This window comes from Pleurodeles waltl, chromosome 6 (genome assembly GCF_031143425.1).
Source record: "Pleurodeles waltl isolate 20211129_DDA chromosome 6, aPleWal1.hap1.20221129, whole genome shotgun sequence".
NCBI classification, from domain to species: Eukaryota; Metazoa; Chordata; class Amphibia; order Caudata; family Salamandridae; genus Pleurodeles; species Pleurodeles waltl.
In genome coordinates this window covers 946,569,243-946,591,793 of record NC_090445.1, presented here as the reverse complement: position 1 = coordinate 946,591,793, position 22,551 = coordinate 946,569,243, and the positions used below count along the sequence as shown (strand labels likewise).

General features: G+C 43.2%; 1 protein-coding gene across 2 annotated transcripts in view; it reads left to right on the top strand.

The window, feature by feature from the left end:
* CFAP46 (cilia and flagella associated protein 46) overlaps window positions 1-22,551 on the top strand; it is a 1,580,346-nt gene that overhangs the window by 45,698 nt on the left and 1,512,097 nt on the right. For both annotated transcript variants that reach the window (XM_069239769.1, XM_069239768.1), the window contains exons 2-3: window positions 3,071-3,175; window positions 15,488-15,570. In XM_069239769.1, the coding sequence (XP_069095870.1) occupies window positions 15,522-15,570 (49 nt within the window). In that variant the 5' untranslated portion in view covers window positions 3,071-3,175; window positions 15,488-15,521. The remainder of the gene's footprint in view (window positions 1-3,070; window positions 3,176-15,487; window positions 15,571-22,551) is intronic.

The following is a 22,551-nucleotide window of genomic DNA, read 5'->3' as shown; positions in this document are numbered from 1 at the left end:
ATGTGAGGAACATGTGTTTTTTTTTAGCCAAATTTTGAGGTTTGCAAAGGATTCTGGGTAACAGAACCTGGTCCGAGCCACACAAGTCACCCCTCCTTGGATTCCCCTAGGTCTCTAGTTTTCAGAAATGCACAGGTTTGGTAGGTTTCCCTAGGTGGCGGCTGAGCTAGAGGCCAAAATCTACAGGTAGTCACTTTGCTAAAAACAGCTCTGTTTTCTGTGATGTGTCCACGTTGTGTTTTGGGGCATATCCTGTCGCGGGTGCTAGGCCTACCCACACAAGTGAGGTATCATTTTTATCGGGAGACGTGGGGGAACGCTGGGTGGAAGGAAATTAGTGGCTCCTCTCAGATTCCAGAACTTTCTGCCACAGAAATGTGAGGAACATGTGTTTTTTTAGCCAAATTTTGAGGTTTGCAAAGGATTCTGGGTAACAGAACCTGGTCCGAGCCACACAAGTCTTCCCCCCCTTGGATTCCCCTAGGTCTCTAGTTTTCAGAAATGCACAGGTTTGGTAGGTTTCCCTAGGTGGCGGCTGAGCTAGAGGCCAAAATCTACAGGTAGTCACTTTGCTAAAAACAGCTCTGTTTTCTGTGATGTGTCCACGTTGTGTTTTGGGGCATATCCTGTCGCGGGTGCTAGGCCTACCCACACAAGTGAGGTACCATTTTTATCGGGAGACTTGGGGGAACATAGATTAGCAAAACAAGTACTATTGCCCCTTGTCTTTCTCTACATTTTTTCCTTCCAAATATAGGAGTGTGTGTAAAAAAGACATCTATTTGAGAAATTCTCTGTAATTCACGTGCTACTATGGTCACCCCGGAATTCAGAGATGTGCAAATAACCACTGCTCCTCAACACCTTATCTTGTGCCCTTTTTGGAAATGCAAAGGTTTTCTTGATAGCAATTTTTTACTCCTTATATTTCAGCAAATGAATTGCTGTATACCCGGTATAGAATGAAAACGCACTGCAGGGTGCAGCTCATTTATTGGCTTTGGGTTCCTCTGGTTCTTGATGAACCTACAAACCCTATATATCCCCGCAACCAGAGGAGTCCAGCAGACGTAACGGTATATTGCTTTCGATAATCTGACATTGCAGGGAAAAGTTACAGAGTAAAACGTAGAGAAAAATTGATGGTTTTTTCACCTCAATTTCAATATTTTTCTTTTTCAGCTGTTATTTTCTGTAGGAAACCCTTGTAGGATCTACACAAATGACCCCTTGCTGAATTCAGAATTTTGTCTACTTTTCAGAAATGTTTCGGTTTCTGGGATCCAGCATTGGTTTCATGACCATTCCTGTCACTGACTGGAAGGAGGCTGAAAGCACAAAAAATTGCACAAATGGGGTATGCCCCATTAAAATGCCAAAATTGTGTTGAAAAATTGGGTTTTCTGATTCAAGTCTGCCTTTTCCTGAAATCTGGGAAGCTGCTGAGTTTAGCACCGCAAACCCTTTGTTGATGCCATTTTCAGGGGAAAAACCACAAGCCTTCTTCTGCAGCCACTTTTTCCAATTTTTAAAAAAAAAACGAAATTTTCACTGTATTTTGGCCAATTTCTTGGCCTCCTTCAAGGGAACCCACAAAGTCTGGGTACCTCTAGAATCCCTAGGATGTTGGAAAAAAAGGACGCAAATTTGGCTTGGTTAGCTTATGTGGACAAAAAGTTATGAGGGCCTAAGCGCGAACTGCCCCAAATAGGCAAAAAAAGGCCCGGCACAGGAGGGGGAAAAGGCCTGGCAGCGAAGGGGTTAATAGTTGGGTTGTTAACCATCACTGACACCTGCCCCCTTTGTATTGAAAAACAAGTCACCGGTAAAAATGGGTATGCCACTGCCTGCCCAAGCTTATTTCCCCCAATACTTCAAATTTCCATCCTTGAATTTGCCAAGCTCTCTTCCTGTAATATTTTTGATTTAAACAACTAGATAGCACTTTTTTTTAAAGATCCTGGTCTGGGTTTTAGCAGTTGACTTTCTCTTTTTCCTGTTCGACTCCTAAGTATTTATTTCTGTGGCTATCCCTGTTTTTTTCACCCCCTCTCTCATCAAGGTTGAGTGTCTTTTGCTTGTTTTATCCCGAACCTGGTGTGTACCATGTTTATCGAGAAACGTTGCCCATTCACTGCAAGGAAGGATCAATTTGGTTCAGCCGTCTTACAGAGCGATATGCTTAACTCGGTACTGTTGGAGGGTTTCTTGAATAGTGTCACTCGTGGTGCGATTTGGGCAGTGGGTAGTGCAGCCACCTTGACATTGCCATTTCTGTCCGCTGTAATGAAACATTATTCCTTATTGGAGCCTCTTCAAAATACAAGTTCTTTCACAATAACACTTTAGCTATTCTGTACTCTCTGACGTGGCGCTATAGCTGTATATTAGCATTACAAGAATACAATTAAGCATACACTTGTTTTTAAAATTGGGCATGTATAGTTTCTTCCTTTTTATTTGCAGAACTCATCAGTCATGGAAGCATTTGCCAAATATGTAGTAGGGTAACTTGTACGTTTTGGATTCCAAATTGGTATTTTAACCTCAAGCACCCTTGTATGTTTTAGATCTGTATAAGTTACTGTTGACTTGTATATTTATGGTTTTGCCATTGTGGAATGCAATGCTGTATAGTTCTGTAATGCGTCAAACAATGGTAGCGTTTTCAATGCAGGTAGTATTTTTCCTCGACATTATTATGCATGTCATGTGAGTAGATTCCAATGCTATTAAAATGTATTGGCTTTCTTGTGAAGGACAGCTTGGTACCGTGTGCAATTCTGAAAGCTGTGTTGAGAGTTAATTTTATGCTTGGAAACGCGAAATTCAAACACAACTTGTTGATCAAAGCATGGAAGGTTTACACTGTAAAATTTAAAACCTACTGGTTTTGCTTTATGTAGTGCTTTCTGCAACCACAGGCTCAATGAGCTTTGATGCACTCTAAATAACTCATTGCATGGTATTATATATTGTCACGATGTTTCAAATGGTGAATAAACCTGCCAGATTTGTAGACAGTGATTTTTTTTTTTTTTTTTTTTTTTTTTTTAATTTTTTTTTTTAGGTTATACACAAAGCTCTTATATGAGGGTGCTAATCCAAGCCATCTCAAAGTAAGCCGGCAGAAATAACTTGGTGGCCGTAGTTCTGACTTCTGGCTGACAATGTGGTAAGGCTGTAAAGTGTTTTCTTTTTTAGAAGTATGTTATATGACGATTTAATCCCCAGTCTCACAGAATCTTTTCAACTGGAGTTTTTCAAACATTAATTATTTCTATGCAACATTTATGAGTTTGTTTGCATTTTTAATTTTTTAATTTTTTTATTCACATAAAATTTCTTCTCGCATAGTAATTGAGGCAGCCCTCCAAAATGAAAACTTACCAGATTTATTCAACTATCAATATTCAAATTCTTTGCCTTCCCAGTGTTAGGCTAACTTTTTCCTAAAATGCCCAATACATTTCAGATGTGAAGAGATTCTGTGCGACTGGGGTTTATGTAGTCTGACCTTTAACATACATTGTGGGAATTGAGAGGACCTTGAAACAGAAGGACAATCTGGTCAGCACGAGGGCGTGTAAACACAGCACATTAATGATTACTTGGAGTGCCACAAGAAATGTTTATTTATTTATTTTTTATTTTTTTTCGAGAGGCCCAGATCCGTCATATTACTCAATTTTTAACTTGGGCAAATGGGTGTCCTGACAAATATGGTAGACCAACATCGAAGAAAGATTGAATTGTGTATGAAAATGTGACAGTGGAACGCCAAAAATGTGAGAAGATTGAATTTAGAGTACTGGGAGTAGGAACGGCTTGGTCTCGGACCATAATAGGCACCAAACTCTTCCACACATTGCTTGGGTAATTCCTGGTAAGGGATGAGAACAAAAAGGGTACCAAGCTGGTAAAAGTAACAATGTGACCAGAAGGGGTACACAGTATGACTGAGAATGCGCACAGCATGACAGAGTATGATGTCTAAGGGACCGGAGTATACATTTGTTGCAGGGTGATGATTCAGGAGAGTGTATCTCCGCAATGAGTAATGCAACAGAGGTACATATCGATTGAACCTTTAGCACAGGTCATAGCAAATTAGTAATAATTCATTATTAAGGTACATCCATCACTTATAGTTCTTAACGAGTAACCATATCTCACCAGACTGGCCCAGGGTCATCGAGCTGGTGATTGTTTAGTTACCCTATCACACCACCAAAGTAGCCAAAATCCACACTCATATTGCTTCCCATCTCCCCCTCCACCCTCTCCTTCCCACTTAATTACAACAGACAAATTGAGAGCAGAGTGCTGACTTTCAAAGTTTTAGTGTGGGCCGTCTCCTCTGACATGAAAGTGTTTGTTCTACTTCAACCTTTCATTGACCTACTTGAGAACAAAGGGGTCATTATCTAATTATAAGTAGTTGAAAATGCTGATTAGACTCATTTTTAATCTGACACTGACCATTATCGTTTTTACAATGAATGTAAATTTATGTCTGGGCCTTCCAACTGTGTTATGATCAGACTTGTGACTCAATAGTCTACTAGTTGTCGCCGTCCAAGTAGCACCCAATGAATAAGTGAAAGATTAGTAGTATGAAGGACTACCAAGTGACTCGGGTCCCGCTTCTCCATTGTTGCAAGATATCGATCCAACACACCATTCTTCACCATGGGTAATGCAAACACCTGGCAAGTAGGCTCTCCCCAGGCTGCGTACCCACCAATGAAAATGATACACATGGAGCTATGTATTACACACCATTATTATTCAGTGTATAAACTAGAATTCAACATTCTAAGCTTGCATTGACTGTATCACGTTGTAACACTTAAGTCATGCTACGGATTTTTTCGGATCCAAAGTGGTTTCATCATTCATACTCACAAGACACGACAACTCCCCCTCTATTAAATAAAAAATTACACTTTTATTTTTTAATTTTTTTTTTTTTTTTACAACATTTACATATTTTAGCTCTTCAATGAGTCTTGGAGCTTTTACAACTCGTTAAGATCCTATATTGGGAAACTGGGAATCAATATTCAGAGTGTCCATGATCTGCTTTGGTGATGTAAGAGGAATGTCAGTCTGAGATTCTCCACAGGCTATCTCTTATCCAGTCTCTACATTGACAGTAATATGCTATGAGCATTGAGCCACATATTTGAAGTGCAGGGAATCTTGTGTGATACATTTATTTGCACGTTGGGCAGTCACCATGTGCCCTTTGCTGGTTACAACTTGAAATGGCTCTGCATTAAAAGGGAGTCAGATTTGCATTGTTGTGGCTGACGGACCAAAACTCGATCTCCCTGCTGGAAATCACTGTTCTTTGCATGTTGCCTTTTGTCAGCATAGGCCTTCAGATTTTGCTTACGACTCAAGACAGTTGTACGTCTTTCAGCATCAGTTTTGGATCTGATATTAGTCTTCTGAGGCAACTTGGTTGGTATGGCTCTCCTGAACACCAGTGTGGCAGGGCTGTCATCTGTGTTCAAGGGAGGGGTTGAGCGGTAATCTCGTAGAGTAGAATACAAATTTTCTAGCTATTGTAATAGAAAGTTTCAATTCTATTAAGGACACGGAGGCGTGGATTAGGCTTTACTTTCCACACTTTATTGCTACAGCAGCCCTTCAAAGATTAATATTTTCAGCTGTCAAAAAACTGTTTAAACAAAGAAAACTTAATTTCCCAGCAATCCTCTGTGAATGCTCCACTGAACGTCCAATCCCTGCTCCACAAAACCTTCTGTCAACGCTTCTTCTCCCTCTTTCTTCCTGCGAGAACAGCCATCTCTGTACTTCTCACTCTTGTTTGGAAGACTCTGTACCTGAGATGGAAGCAAATGATCTTATGAACACCATGGTATCGATAAGACCCAAGCAATAGGAAAAACAAAGAATAAAGCATGATTTACATAAACTAAGGCACTTGTAACAATTGCATACCATAAAAAATTCTATCATAATTATAAACTGTTTACTTACAGGCAAACAGAGTTCCATATGTGACCATGCTACTATACCTGTATTGGGAGGTTGATCTGGATGGGCTCATACTCACCTCAGTGTCCTTAATAGAATTGAAACTTTCAGTTAACGATAGCTAGGACATTTTTCATTCTATGTCAGGACGGAGGCGAGGATTAGGCTAGTTCAAAAGCTACCCAACCACCACAGAGGCTGGATGTTGGACTGGTTTGAAATAAAAGGTCTTGAACTTGTAGTCAGAGACCAGTCCGCAGCCTTAAGAATGTCTTTGAGGCGAGCTGCAGCCAATATGGGTTTCAAGGCCATGGCTTCACTTACTGAGTGAGCACCAAAGCAAGATGTATCAATGCCTGCCTCTTGCATGGCCCATCTAACCCATCATGCGATGATAGGAGATTAAGCCCCTCTATGAGGCTTAGTAAGAGCAATAAGGAGACTCCTTTCTCCATGGGGACGCAACTAATCAATCATAGCTTAATAAGCTTTTCAATGTATTGACCACGCAGAGTTTTGTAGACTCAGGAAAACTGGGATACGATACCCCCCTGGAATTACTTTTCATATAGAATGTCACCCCTTCAGGGGTAAATACTCTACCTCCAATTTCCAGAGCCTGCACATCAGAGACTCTGTGGCACAACACCAGAGTAAGGTTGCTAAGTTAGCCGAGAACTGCTTGCGGTATAGGTATCTATTTGATGGCCGAGTCTTGAACAGAAGAAGAACCTTATTAACATCCCATAAAGAAGAGTATCTGGCTTCCGGCGGGGTCGACAGTCTAACCCCCCTTAGTAACTTGCAGATCAAGAGATGCTCCCCTATTGAACCACCATCAAGCGGGGAATGACCCGCCGAGATAGCTGAATGGAAATTGTTGATGGTTCTGTATGCGAGCCCCTCTGAGGCTAAGGAGACTAGGAAATTCAGGATATGGACAACTCCCCCCCCCCCCCCCCCCCCCCCCCCCACGGGATCCAGTTGCTGTGGATGATACCAACCCAGCAATCTAGCCAACGATGACCGGTAGTGCCTGGTGGTACTATCTGCCCAGGACTTAGCGAGAAGTGATGCAGCCTCTTGTGAAATACCCAGGACTGTCCAACATTTCCTGTAATCCTCCAAGCCATAAGATTGAGAGATCCTTGTAGGACTAAATGATGCTGGATCCCCAGGGGATCTCAGAGAAGACTGGGAAATAGGGGCAGATGGATTGGAAAATTCCAGGAAAGTTCCATCAGAACTGGAAACCAAACCTGAGATCTCCAAATCAGGGTGTTCACCACTAGATCCGCCCTTTGCCATCAAACTTGGGTCGAGAGTCTCATAATCATGGCAAACAGTCCTGAAGGAAAGCATCCGTCGCTATTGCTCCAGGGTCTGACCTCCAGCTGTAGTACCTGTCCAACTGGTGGTCCAGGTGACAGTCAAAAAGGTCTATTATGAATGGACCCCATTGTTCCTGAATTTGTTGGAACACCCAAGGGTGTAATTGCCATAAACTGGAGTCCCGCCAGTGACAGGAGTGCTAGTCCGCTACCCCGTTGTCTGTCACCATAAGGTGTTCTGCCATAACCGAGATCTGGTGGTCGAGGCAATAGTTCTAGAAGCCCCTGGCCAGGTCAGATAGGAGTTTGGACCTCTTCCCACCCAGATGGTTGATGTAACGAATCGCCGCCACACTGTCCATCTTGAGGAGGACTCAGCAATGTGCTCTGTCCTTGGTCCAGCATTTTACGGCAAAGGACCCCGCCATCAACTCCAAACAGATGATGTGGAGTAGTGATTCTGTGGATGACCACTTTCCTCCTGTAGAGAAAGTGCTGCATCGGGCCCCCAACCTGAAAAGCTGCTGTCCGATTCCATCCCCAGGTCCGGTAGGGAGTTGAAAATTTCACACCCATTCCAGGCCTCCATATGCGCTATCCACCAATGGAGCTCCTCCTTGGCCTCCACCGAGAGGGGAACGGACTGTGAATAAGTTAGGCACTTGTGGAGGTGGGAAAGCTTCAGACGTTGTAAGGCCCGATAATGTAAGGGGCCTGGAAATATGGTTTGGATAGAGGGGGAGAGGAGGCCCACTATGTGAGCTATCTGTCGTAGAGAACAGCCTAGTTTGGCCAGAGTCCTGAGGAGTTCATGCTGATCCGAGACAGTTTCTTGGATGGGAGGCTCGTAGTAGCCTTCACAGAGTCCACAAGAAAGCCCAGAAAATTGATCGACTGGCAGGGGATAAGCAAAGATTTGTCAGTGTTGATCATGAACCCCAAGGATTCCAGAAGAGGGATTGCCATCTACAAGTGTGCTAGGAGGCGTGAAGGACATTGACCCATGAGCAAAAGATCATCCAGATATATAAAAATTCGGACTCCTGTTGACCAAAGGTGCTCCACGACCGGTCTCATGATCTTGGTGAAGCACCAGGGGGCAGCGGAGAGACTGAAAGGGAGAGAAGTAAAGTGGAAGGTCTGAGAGCGCCACAGAAATTGGCGGAAGCATCTGTGCGGCAAAAAATGGGGATTGTCAGGTAAGCATCTTTTAAGTCCAGTCTTACCTTCCAATCCTTTGCCTGTAGCAGATCGCGAAGAAGGTGGATACCCTCCATTTTGAAATGGTGAAATACTAATCATTTGTTGGATTCCCGTAAGTTGATGACAGTCCGTTGGCCTCCGTCGCTCTACTCCAACAAGAACAAATTGCTGATGAAACCCTGTGGGTATGGATATGTGGGCACAATTGCTCCTTTGTCCAGGAGAGCTGTGACCTCTTCATCCATCAGAGCCTTTTGTGCTGGAGAAGAGTGAATGGGATGAGGTATGGTTAGTTGAGATCAGGAACAGTAAAACTCTGTGGAAACAGTTTGCTCTCTGTCGTACCCAAGCATCTGAGGTCAGGAGTTCCCAGTTGTGATAGAAAAGTGCCAATCTTCCCCCAAATTGAGTACCCAGCTGAGAGGGGACTCTAACCCTGAGAGGCTCTGTAGGAGAAGTTGCTTCAGGAGGTCCTTCTTGAGCCACATTGGCAGGGATAACTTCTGGTAGGATAGAAGTTGGAGAACCGAGATGAGTCCTGCCACTGACCCCCTACGGACAACAGATCCCCTGAAGAAGGGCCGTTGGTTAGGTCGGCCGGCCGAGCACCCCCAACCATGACCGACTGTTGCAAAAACATGGGGGTGAAAATCTTTTTCAAAGGAGGTATGGGCTTTATCAAGGGAGGTAAATGTATTGACAAACTTTCCCAGTTACTGAATGAACTGGTCGCCAAAGAGCCCTCCTTGAGCTACGGGCCTGCCTCGGAGTTTGCCAGCTTCCCCTGTTTAGGGTCTATTTGGATAAGCAGTGACCTGCGCCTCTTGGTAGAGATGCCTAAGGAAATAATTGCCCTCTGGACCCATCCGGATAGTGCTTCAGGGGGGATCAGGGAGCCGGATGTTTTGGCATCCTCCGCCATGTCCAAAATCTTCGATAAGGGGCCAGTAATATCCTAAAGTTTATCTTGGCAAGATTGCCAAGACCTATCAATCCCCTACTTGGAATCTCAGATGAGTTTGTCCAGGAAGGTGGCCATCCTGGCATCTATTTCGGGTGTGATAGCCACCTTTCCCTCTAGAGTAGGACAAGAGCATTCAGGCCCGCAGGCAATTCTGGACCTCCTTCTCCAGGGATTTGTGCAGCCTATTTGCTATATATGCTGCCACCTTCGAGGTTGGGGACTATTTCTTGGCCCGTGGGTGGAAGAGTTCCTCCGGGTCAAGCTTATCCATCTCCAGGACCTTAGGGGAGCCCGCAAGACCGTCCTGCACTGGTATAGAGGGCTTATGAGATGGGTGCCAGGATCTTGACTCATGAGAGTCCTCTGCATCAGAGTTTGGAGGAGAGCCCTGGTCAGAGGTGTCTGGAGATGGTGGGTCTCTGGATGTGCCTGGGGGAGGGGAACCCGTTCCATATCGATGGGAAGCCATAAAGACTTTCTCAAGCCGGGCAAAGGCATCTAAATCGACCCCCGGGTCGTCCGATCATTTACTTTTGGGGTCAGGAGTTGTATCTGATGGCCCTGGAGATAAGGAGACCAGAGGCCCTGTGGTGTCTCCCCCACTCCCCCCAAGAGGGAGGTTGTGGGTATTTGACTTCTAATTGAAGCATTTTACTCTTCAAGGGTGCAATGGCCTGTGACACCTCCTTCTATATAGAGGCGTCCATCACATGGCAAAAATTACTATCAATTGGGAGGTATGTGATTTCCTCCTCCTCAAGGTATTCTGCCTGATCCCCAAAATGGACTTTGTATTCTCCATAGTTTATAGTCCTCTGGTGCACAGCCCATTGAATAAAGACTGGGGTATTAATCCCAGGATTTCAAGGGTGCGCAGAAGCGCACAACGATATTGCCACTGACAGCAAGAAAGTGAGGGCCCTTGCCCAGTGAATTTATGGGGATGGATTAGACAAAAAAGGCCCAGTGACTGATTCCCTTGCTTAAGTGGGAGCTTTATCACCTCCTGGGTAGGTCCCAAATGAAAACGCCAGTGTTCCCACCTGCTGGCAGGTATTCAACTCCAGACGGGGGGCTTGATGTAAGTAGTAGGAATAAGTGCTTTATTTCTGAATGTCTCTGTCTTCTTAGTGTGGCCGAGAGCATCTCCAGCAGCAGGAAACTGACCGGGAGGTTCGCTCGACAACAGGGGAGTGAAACGTGCAGAGAACAAAACTGATGCAGTGCACAGCACTCTAGCAGTGGGAAGGCCACAACACGCCTTGAGCTACTGAAGTAATCCATCCAAGGGCGGTAATCGTATACACTGGGTGGCCACGAAGAAGCAGTCAACGATCCCGTGGCCACACTGTAAGGCAAGGCACACAAGCAATTTGTGAAATAATTTAACAGCACGTAAACACCTCAATAACAAGAGAGGGAGAGACTGCCAAGTAGCGAAGAAAGAGGGAGAATCGACAGAGGATTTTGAGGAGCGATGCTAACAGGGGATTAGACTTCCATCGTTTTAAACAGATTTTTGACAGTTGAAAATGTTAACCTTTGAAGGGCTGCTGTTGCAATAAAGTGTGGAAAGTAAAGCCTAATCCTCTCCTCCGGTCCTGACGTAGAATTCAAAACAGTCTTGAACTTGAACTTGAACTTGAGCTTCTCTAATGTAGCATGCTTAGTAGCTTTCTTTAACATACTCATAAAACGTTCAAGGACATTAGCCAGTGACCAAAGTGTGCTTTTCTGATGCTTCACATTAAGCAGATTGAGGAAGTCTCTAAATCCTCAGCTTTTTAAAATGTCAGTTTTCAGCGTTGTAGGAATGCCCCAGGTCGAGATGCCATCTAATCTCTCATTGACTCTGTCCTGAGTGATAGACGAGAGATATTCAACTAATGGGAAGCAAGAGTATTCGTCCACAATCGCCATCAGGTGATGTCCGGTTTCAAGTGGACCGAATAAGTCAACAGCAATGCTTTCCCAGGCATGCTTGGGCATCTCTGACATGGTGTAGAGTAGTTTTTGGTGACAGACATTTACATAGGTGGCAGGTTTTTAAATTATTTTTCAAGTTGTTCATCAAGATGAAGAAACCAGACTTGATCATGGCGAGCTAGTTTAGTGGCAACAATCCAACAATGTCTTTCCTGAGCCACTTCAATCACTTGTTGTCATATACTCTCCGGAATGAAAATTTGTGAACTCGTCATGGTAACTTCTAGTGTTACTGATAGTTAATCTTTGGAATTTTTTGTATTTCTGATACTCACTGTCACTGGTAAGAGGTTGAGTATGTTGATTCCATGACAGTTGTGTAATAATGTCTTTCATCTTCAATATGTCATAATTGTGATTCATGGCAGAGACATTTTGTTCCAACAAAATGGCAGCTGGTGTGTTCGATTAAACTATGAAATGTATGTAGGCTTCAGCATTCTTAGATAGGGCACCATGAAACTGTATGGGCCCTCTTGGGAAGTAGTACGCAGGGTTTTGATCTTTTCCCGGCTGATGCACTGTTGTGTAGTGGTACTCTTGCAATTGTAGAACCAATTGTTCAATTCATGGAGGCATCTTGGCTTTTGGATTGACAAATATAATCAGTAATGCTTTATAATCTTTCACAAGCATGAAAGGTTTTCCATACAGGAATACATGGAAATCTTCACAAGCTCACACCACTGCTAAACGTTCTTTTTCTGGTTGTAAATAAGCACATTCAGTCTGAGACAAACTTATACTTGCATAAGCCACAATATGTCTGAGCATTTGGCTGTCCTCTGTGTTGTGCAAGTATAGCACCTAACCTGATTGGGCTGGTAACAACAACTTCAGTATGTAGCTTTGGCTGAAAATGTGCCATTTCAGTAGCGTTTTCAATAGCTTGTTTAAGTCTCTTATAACCCTGCTCGCATTAATGTGAAATGGAACATTCTTTTTTGGTCAACTCTCTCAGTGGGGCACTGAGCAGCAGCAACTGATCATGCCAAGGAATGAACCCAACATGGAAACAACTTGTGGGGGACTGCTAGTTGACACCGCTTGTACCTTAACTGGGTTGGGTGCCATGCCCCAATCAGAAGAGATGTGGCCAAAGAATCTTAACTTTGTTTCATTGATTTCCAATTCTCAGCTTTTAGCTTAAAGCCAGCATCAACAAGTAAAGGACTCACTTGTCACAAAGCTTTGTCATGATCCCTCTGTGTAGCTCCGAAAACCAATATGTCATTGCTATAGTTAAAAACATTTACAACAGGTTGTATGATAGGTCTAATGACACCTTGAAAAATCCCTTTAGCTGATGACACATTCAAACCTTGTTTCTTGTATCGAAACAGGCTAATATGTGTAGAAAAGGTTGTAATGTATCTGCAATTCTCCTTGAGTTCCAACTGATGATCTCCTTTGTTTAAATCAAGGCATGAGAAGACTTGTGCACAGTTCAAATGTGTTATCATATCACTTATGTGCGGTCCTGGATGTTGTTTTCTTTCATTTGCCTTGTTTGCTTGAGGCATATCCACGGAGATGTGTCACGCTCCTTCACTGTCATGTTTGTACACTATCACTATTGGAGAAACCCATGTTGTCGGACCAGTAGAATGTTCTATGATATTATGCTTAAGCAATGATTTGAATTCCTTTTCAACAGCTTCTTGTAATCGAAATGCAATTCTTTGTCTCTGAGCAACAGGTCGAAGATCTTCGTTGATATGCAATTGTACTTTCATAGTGTTAAGTTTTCCTAATCCATGAAATAAGGAAGGAAACTGACTTACAATTTTTTGATGAGCATTCATATTGTAATTCACCAATATCAGTCCTATATCAGCAACTGTGCTGAAAATGACTAAATAGGCAATTGATGGTGTACCTTGAAGTAAGTCAATGGGCGCTTGCACTTTTGTCTTCTTTCTACATTGTTGCTACAAAGGAGTCTTTACTTTTCAGAGGCGTTAATGCAGCCCATGTGTACACTTTTGTTTTCAATGGTGTCATTTGCAGTAAAGGATACAATTACTTGTATTTCTTTTCAGGAATAATATTTATAGACGCACCACTGTCTATGATGAAGGGTATTGCACAACCATTTAATTTCAGTGTATTATGTGGACAATGTTTGAGTGACTTGGATGCTTTCTCATGTCAACTTTTCTTTGAGTCGTATTTCTCTTCACAAGTAGCCAGTCCAACATGTGCGCATTTCTCTGAGGTGAACATTGACATTGCACAGTAATCTTCTTCACTTTCATTCAATACTTATACTGACAAACCTTTCAATGATAAAATAGATGATGATCGACTTTGCTAGGTGTTGATTTGTCTCAACAGATGTGCTCACTTGGACTTGAGGGCGTGTGTCGAACGTCGCTTCTGGAACATTTGATAACCCCATTTGTCATCTCACCATGACACACTTACTTTTTCCTTTGCCTTGCAGTCTGTTACAAAATGGTTCTCTTTACCACAGGCTTTGCATATCTGTCTGATGCTGGGACATTTACCTTCGTGTGAAAATGACAATCCACATCTGAAACATAACTTCTTTTTCAGTGGAGACATCACCTTGTGTCCTTCAACTTTGGAATTCTGCTTACGTTTCACTTTGACTGATTCAATTTGGGCACCTTCGGCCTCCATGTAAGCAGCTTGTTGATCTGTATGCCCTTCAGCTTTAGCAGCCATGAGGACTCGCTCCACACTAAGAGTTTCTCTCCGCATTTGTTGTCTGAATTAATCTGACAGGCATCCATCAATACTTCTAGGAAGTATGGCTTCTTCGTCATTAAATTAATTAAATCTGCATTGTTTGATGAGGATATACAGTCTCAACAAATTCATCTATTGTTTCACCAACTCTTTGTCGTTTTTGACTGAAAATATACCTTTTGTAAACTACATTCAGCACTCGATTGAACTTGAGGTTCAAACCTTCTTTTATTTGACAGCAAATAACATCATCCGCTCGCAGCATTTCCTTTATGACTTTTTACACCATCACCAGCAAGACTTTTTAGATACTTGATGATCTTACTGATGCGTAGACTTCTGAGTGAAGCTTTCTTTACCTTCAGATGCTTTACATCAGCTGGAGTTGGGCTTTGACTTCACATGCCCCAATCGTTGATTCTTCACTTCGACTAAGGCACACGTGGCATGTACAACCAGTTTGCTTGGATCACTGCAAACTGTCCGGGAGAGCACTGCCAATCTTCGCGTTACTAATCCCATCCTCATCATCGGTTGTAGCGTCCTCCCCAGCCTGTGTTCCTGCCAATGAATAGGCCACACACGGAGCTATATAAAGTTTTTATTTTTCAGCATGCAAACTTTACATTCTAAACTTACATTCACTGCACCCCATTCTAACACTTAACGTCCTCATGCTACAGAGTTCTTCAGGATCCAAAAACGTTCCATCAGTCATACTCACAAGACATGACATCCACTTCCTAAAAATCCCGTCCATGTTAAATGGGGGAGTAGACAAAGCTATTCTTTCTTCAGAGATCCATCTGCAGACATTGTGAGCCCTCCCAAAGGCATAAGATAAAGGCCAAAGAAGACCTTGTCTGGATCACGTTGGGAGCAGGGGTACCAAGACAATGCACACCCCTGCCCATAGTGACTCAATGCTACTATTTTCATGATGATCAACTGCCTGTTTGTGTGAATATGTGTATGTTGTGCAGCCTACACGGCCAGTTGGTCTCTAAATATCACTGTTCATATTTATTGAGGTATTGTTTCAGTTCCTGATTACAAAAACTCCAGCCCACGATTGATATCTACCTTGGACCCCTCGAGCATTGTAATATTTCTTGCATGGCTGTATCAGACGCTGAGTTTGGATCTCTTCCTTTATAACAATGCAAGAACACATTTAGTAGAAACATTTTCTACAAAGTTAATTAAACAAATCAGTGTACATTTTCCTAATCTTTGTAAAAAGACCTTTTCATAGTTATTCATTTTAATTTCTCTGCAGAAAGCGTTAATTGGGTGACCCGATAAACAGGAAGATGGATTTGTTGATCCGCCAGCATCTTTCAGCAGCTCAGAACGAGCAAGGTACCTAAATGTGGATACGTATAGAGAGAACAATCTAGATTTTTGTGTTTTCATGACCTGGTTGTGCAAAAAACACTCTTGGCAGTTAAAGATTTAACACAACTGCATGTAAAAATGTTCCTAGTAGCACTCTTATGTTTGTGTGGGGGTTGACATCTTCTAGCCTCTATTTAGTTTCTTACTGTCTAACCGCACTTAACATTGCTGTACGTACATGTACCCTGTTGTAAAAATGAGACATACATCTGGATATGCTTTTTGGTTGTGGTTCATTTACACTAGGCCAAATATAGCTTCCTATTGAAGAGAGAAATTCTTAAAATCAATACAAAACATCTACTGCAGTTGACATAGTGGCTTTCCAGCATCTGTACAAGACACCCTGTTCAGTGATAAAAGCTATGAGTTCAAACGGTAAGACGTTATTGCTGAACAGCCCAAAAGACAGAGGGGTGCCCTTCATTTGTCCTTTTCTAATGGCACTGCCGAGGTCATTTTTATTTTTTACTTATAGTAAGCACAGCTCAGTCACTGGTATTTATGCTGCTGAGCAATATTATGTGGGTGGATGGAGAGCCTGTGAAAAGTGCTGAACTGGAATCTGAAGTATGAACTGCTTAGTGGCCGATTCCGTGCACAACAAAAGCAAACACCAACGTACTTCATCAGTTATTTAACCTGTCAATGTTTAGTGTTAGACCTCACACCCTTGGTTGGTAGTCCCCCAAACCTTTGGCTTCACCTCTCCTGTTTTGCTGAAGTCGTTTTTGTTGGCTTTAGGACTCTGTGCACTTTACCATTGCCAACTTGTGCTAAAGTGCTTGTGCTGCCTCCTTTAAACATGATAAATTTGAATTCACCCAATTGACACTTTTCATTTACGTATAAGTCCCTAGCAAAGTGGTACAACTTGTAGTCAGGGCCTGTAAATCAAATGCTAGTAGGGGGCCTGCAGCCCTTATTATACTACCCACTTAAGTAGCCCCTTTAAAAACGAACTCAGGCCTGCTATTGCAGCCTGTGTGTACAGTTTAAAACTGCCATTTCAATATGACAAAATAAACCCTGTATCAGGCTTAAAATTACCTTTTTGTTACATATGTCAACCCTAATGTAGGCCCAAAAGAGCCTTTAGGGCAGGGTGCATTGTATTTAAAAAGTTGGACATTTACTTTTTTACGTGTCCTGATAGCGAAAAACTCTTAAGTTAATTTTCCACTAGTTTGAGGCCTACCTCTCCCATGAGTTATCATTGGGTTACCTTATTACATTTAATAGGTGTAGGAAAGAGCGTTATTAGTAGGTGGAGGTATGTATCTTCAGCTAGTAATAATACCATGATTGCTAATAAGGTCCAATCAAGTCTCAGTAAATACATTTTTGCTTAACCCTTGGTAGCTTGGCAACAAGCAGTCAGGCTTAACTTAGGAGACAGGTAATTGTAAAGCAGCTAATATCAGCAAAACAGTAAATAAGTAAAAGACACAACACAATTCCAACACCAATTTATAAAAACAGAGACTATTTTTATCTTTAACCACTTGGATGCACAGATGTAATGGTTTCGTCCCGTGGCGTAGCGCTCAGGCGCCACGTACGTAACCATTAGGTCCTGGTACTGGCCCTTGGGGGAAGTGCTAGCGCTCCCCGAGGGCCTCCCACCCAACCCCCCAGGACACGGATAGAAGAGGAATCTCTTCCGATCAGGGGTGGGGGCAGGTAGAGAGCCATGAAAGGAAAGAAAAGGCCTTTCTTTTCCTTTCATGTATGTCTGAGCATTTCTGCAGCCCGATCATAAACCGATAGGGCTGCAGAAATGCCCACTACACACCAGGGAGTTCGTTTTTTTAATGTTTACAATAAAGAGGAGCAGCCCCCTTGGCAAGGGTTGCTCCTCTGGGGGGCCCCTTGGGGGCAGACCGGCCTATTTTAATTAGGCCAATGGGGGCAGAACCCACTAGACACCAGGGATATATATATATATATATATATATATATAATTTTTTTACTTTTGAACATGTGGGGAGCGAACACTTAAGCAAGGGTTGCTCCCCTGGAGGCAAATTGTTTTTAGGCCATTTCTGCTCCCTTTGGGGGCAGATCGGCCTATTTTTCCTATGCCAATCTGTCCCCAAGGGGGGCAGAAACCACTAGACACCAGGGATTTTATATTTTTATGTCAGTTTCACGCAAAGGGAGCAACCCCTTAGGCAAGGGTCACTCCCCTGGGGGGCAATTTATTTAGGCAATTTCTGCCCCCCCTTGCGGGGCAGATAGGCCTATTTTAATTAGGCTGCTATGCCCCCAAGGGGGGCAGAAACCACTAGGCACAAGGTTTTTTTTTTTTTCTTTTTTACAGATGGGGAGCGACCCCTTTGACAAGAGTCGCTAGCCTGAGGGGGCAAATTTATTTTAGGCCATTTCTGCCCACCTTGGGGGGCACCCCCTTGGGCAACGGTCGCTCTCCAAGGAGGCACATTACTGTTGCCCATTTCTGTCCCCCTTGGGGGGAGGTCAGCCTATTTTTCTAAGGCCTATCTGCCCCAAAGGGGGCAGAAAGACCAGCAGAGAGAAGAGAAGATTTATTTTCAGAAAAAGAGGGTGGGGGGTATATCCCCACCCCAAAAAAATGGGGACAAATTTGTTCTCACTGGTGGGCTGATGGGGCAATTACCACCAACCCACTCCCCGGTAGGGGGGGTTGGCGGGGGTGGCAAAAAGCCTACTAGATGCCAGGGAATTGAAAAAAAAATAAATTCGGGGGTGGTGGCTACCATCCAGTATGGGCATGGTTATGCCCACACCCCAACTGAAGGGGGTAACGGCTTGACATGCACCCGCATCATTGTCTTGCCCACACTGCCCTGCAAACCTCCAATTTTGCTTGATATCACACATTTTTCCCATGTTTTTGTGATGGAACCTTCTTAAATCTGCAGGAATCCACAAAATTCCTACCACCCACCATTGTCGTATCTATACCAATAAAAATTCTGCCCCACATTTCACCCTAAAAACATTTTTTTCTAAACTGCCCTTTTAGACCCGCTTTGGTTCCTCCTCAATTTCGACAGGCTCTTCCCTGTCACAAGTGAGGTATGATTTTTATCAGGAGACTGAGAGGAACTTTGGGTGGTAGGAAATTTGTGCCGTTACTGTGGTCCCAAACAGAAATGTGGGAAAAAAGTGAAAAGTGAACCAAAAACGCAAGTGCTCCTCCGCAAAATCAGGTAGTTTTGTATTTGATCATTTTGATTTGTCCACGTAGTGTTTTGGAGCATTTCCTGTCGCGGGCACTAGGCCTACCCACGCAAGTGAGGTACCATTTTTATCGGGAGACCTGGTGGAATGCTGGGTAGAGGGATGTTTGTGGCTGTCCTCAGATTCCAGAACTTTGCAGCAACGAAATGTGAGGAAAAAGGTTTTTTTTTTTGGCCAAATTTTGAGGTTTGCTAAGGATTCTGGGTAACGGAACCTGGTGAGAGCACCACAGGTTACCCCATCCTGGGTTTCCCTAGGTGTCTAGTTTTCAGAAATGTCCAGGTTTGCTAAGTTTTCCTAGGTGCTGAAAGAGCTAGAGGCCAAAATCCACAGCTAGGCACTTTGCAAAAACAGGTCAGTTTTTTGGGGGGGAAAATGTGATGTGTCCATGTTGTGTTTTGGGGCATTTCCTGTTGCGGGCACTAGACCTACCCACATAAGTGAGGTACCATTCTTATTGGGAGACTTGGCGGAATGCTGGGTAGAAGGACATTTGTGGCTTCTCTTAGATTCCAGAACTTTCTATCTCCGAAATGTGAGGAAAAAGTGTTTTTTTTGTTTTTGGGCCAAATTTTGAGGTTTCAAAGGATTGTGGGTAACAGAACCTGGTGAGAGCCCCACAAGTCACCCCATCCTGGATTCCCATAGGTGTCTAGTTTTTAAAAATGCGCAAGTTTGGTAGGTTTCCCTAGGTTCCGGCTGAGTTAGAGGCCAAAATCCACAGCTAGGCACTCTGCAAAAAACATGTCTGTTTTCTTTGGGGAAATGTGGTGTGTCCATGCTGCGTTTCCTGTCGCGGGCATTTGGTCTAACCACATGTGTGAGGTACCATTGTAATCGGGAGACCTGGGGGAATGCAGAATAGAAGAAACATTTTTTCCTTCCTAATGTAAGACACTGTGAAAAAAGACGTCTGTTTGAGAAATGCCCTGTAATTCACATGCTGTTATGGGGACCCTGGAATTCATAGGTGTGCAAATAACCACTGCTTATCAACACCTTATCTTGTGCCCATTTTGGAAGTACAAAGGTTTCCTTGATACCTATTATTCACTCTTTATATTTCATCAAATTATTGCGGTATACCCAGTATACAATGAAAACCCATTGCAAGGTGCAGCTTCTTTATTTGCTCTGGGTACCTAGGGTTTTTGATGAACCTACAAGCCCTATATTTCCCTGCAACCAGAAGTGCCCAGCAGACATAACGGTATATTGCTTTAAAACATCTGCCATAGCTGGAAAAAGTTATAGAAGAAAACGTGGACATAAATGGCTTTTTTTTTTTCACCTCAATTTCAATATTTTTTCATTTTAGCTGTTAATTTCTATAGGAAAACCTTGAAGGATCTACACAAATGACCCCTTGCTGAATTCAGAATGGTGTCTACTTTTCTGAAATATTTATCTGTCTGGGAATCAGCATTGGTTTCACACCCATTTCTGTCACTAGCTGAAAAGAGGCTAAAAGCACAAAAAATAGGAAAAATGGGGTCTGTCCCAGTAAAATGACAAAATTGTTTTGAAAAATGTAGTTTTCTGATTCAAGTCTGCCTGTTCCTGAAAGTTGGGAATATGGTGATTTTAGCACTGCAAACCATTTGTTCATGCCATTTTCAGGGAATAAAACACAAGCTTTCTTCTGCAGCCCTTTTTCCCATTTTTTTTATTTTTTTTAATTTTTAAAACAAAACATTTTAGCTGTATTTTGGCTAATGTCTTGGTCTCCTCCAGGGGAACCCACAAACTCTGGGTACCTCTAGAATCCCTAGGATATTGGGGGGGAAAAAAGGACACACATTTGGCGTGGGTAGCTTATATGGACAAAATGTTATGAAGGCCTAAGCGTGGACTACCCCAAATAGACAAACAAAGGCTCTGCACAGAAGGGGGGAAAGGCCTGGCAGCGAAGGGGTTGAAATGACACAAAAATGATAGAAATCCAATGTAGGGAACTGGATATATGAATTTTCAAAGATCAAATTAAAAATTTGCATTCTGGCACCTAAAAACATAAAGCGCCAACCGCAACTATCGGGTTGCGCTGGACAGGAGCAAAGTCAAAGTTTTAGCCCAACCACAATGGAGCACGGGTGCAATAGGTTAAGCAGTAGGTTCCAGTCAAGATTTTATCTTTACTCTTAATCATTTTCTTGGAGCTTTTCTTCTTGGCATCGAGCGATCGAGTCCTTGAATCTGGAGTTCACTTCAGTGTCAGTGGCCTGCTTCATCGTAATGAAATTGGTGTCTGGAGGTCTTTGTTCTTGGTGTCGACGACAGGGAGCTCCGGAGCTTTCATCCAGGCCAACCAGTGCAATCAGGCCACCTCACGATTCGACGATGGTGGCTTGACTCTGGACATCAAGCTGGTCTTCTGGAGCTTTTCAGCAAAAGTTTGCAATAAGTTCTCTAACATTCATATCTTCTTCTGAAAGGTTTCCTGAGGGTCAGGAAGTTTCCAACAGCACCAGTTAAGGGTTCAGAGGCTCTGGTTTACCTCTGGGATTCAATCTATCACAATGCACCTGGTCAGTCCAGGAAATTCCATGTGAAGCTTGTGAGCTGGAGGAGTCCTTTCAGTGGATGTTGCAGGTGGCTTCTACCAGCACTTTTCTACCTGTTACTGTTTAGAGAGTCCACCTCTCATCATTTAAGACAGACACAGTCCTTTCTTGTGTGGAGCCTCGTGAGTGCAACATGTAGAGTCCTTCTGAGTGCAAGCCTTCTGTGGTGCAGTCCAAGGGTCCAGCCAGACAGTCCTTCACCTCCATATGTGTCAGGCAGGAATCTGAGAGACTCCTGCAGATATCCCATATTTATTGCACACTCTGGATTGGCAAGAGGGGAAGGGGGGCACCCGAGCCAATAGGCTTCAAGTCATCACCCTCTGTTAAGACCACTTCCTGGGAAGTGTAGCATAATTTTGTCCCAGAATGCTGAGGCTCCATTAATCAAAATGGAGAAATTATCTCCTTGGAATGCTAGTCTGGTTAACCCAACCCACAGGTGTGACTAACTCTCCCTACACTCCCCTTCAAATCCCTCTCCTAATCTAACTAAGGGGGGGGGGGTTCATCTGGCTAGGGGTCAAGAAAGTGGGTGCTGGCCTGAGTCCTGTGACATCTGTGCTTTTACCTTTGAAGTCCAGTTTATCTCCCCAGCCCTATTCCTGTCCTAGCTTCTCCAGGATACAGATTTCCTCCCACCAAATGGCTGTATTCTTTCAGCCCCAGGCCTCTTCACACTCAGGGAGCAACTTGGCTCGGGCTGTAAAAGGCTGACCAATTAGAAGAGGCTGCTACAGAGCTGCTGTAGGTAACTTCAGGATAGCAAGTTTTAAAACTACTTTATTGTAATGGTTATAATAAATCCAGCCTTGGCACGTTGTTGGATTTATAGTAACTATTATTTGGAAACTTTGAATAATTTTGCTAGCTAATCAGACTCCAATAAAACATTAGATTTTATTATAGTTTAATAGAGCCTTCCCAAGTTAGCTTATTGGGCTAGTAGCACTACAGTGGGGGAAAAACAACTTTGGCTATTTTTCCCCACCGGGGCACGTAAAGCATATTTCATATTGTCTATGCTTTTTATAACAATGTTCCCTACCCTGGGGGCACCAAGGGTAGAATTTAAGGGCGGCATCTATAATAAGGAGGTAGTTTTAGACTATGGAAGTACTTTTAATTCCAAAGTTGAATTTTGACATTTTATTTA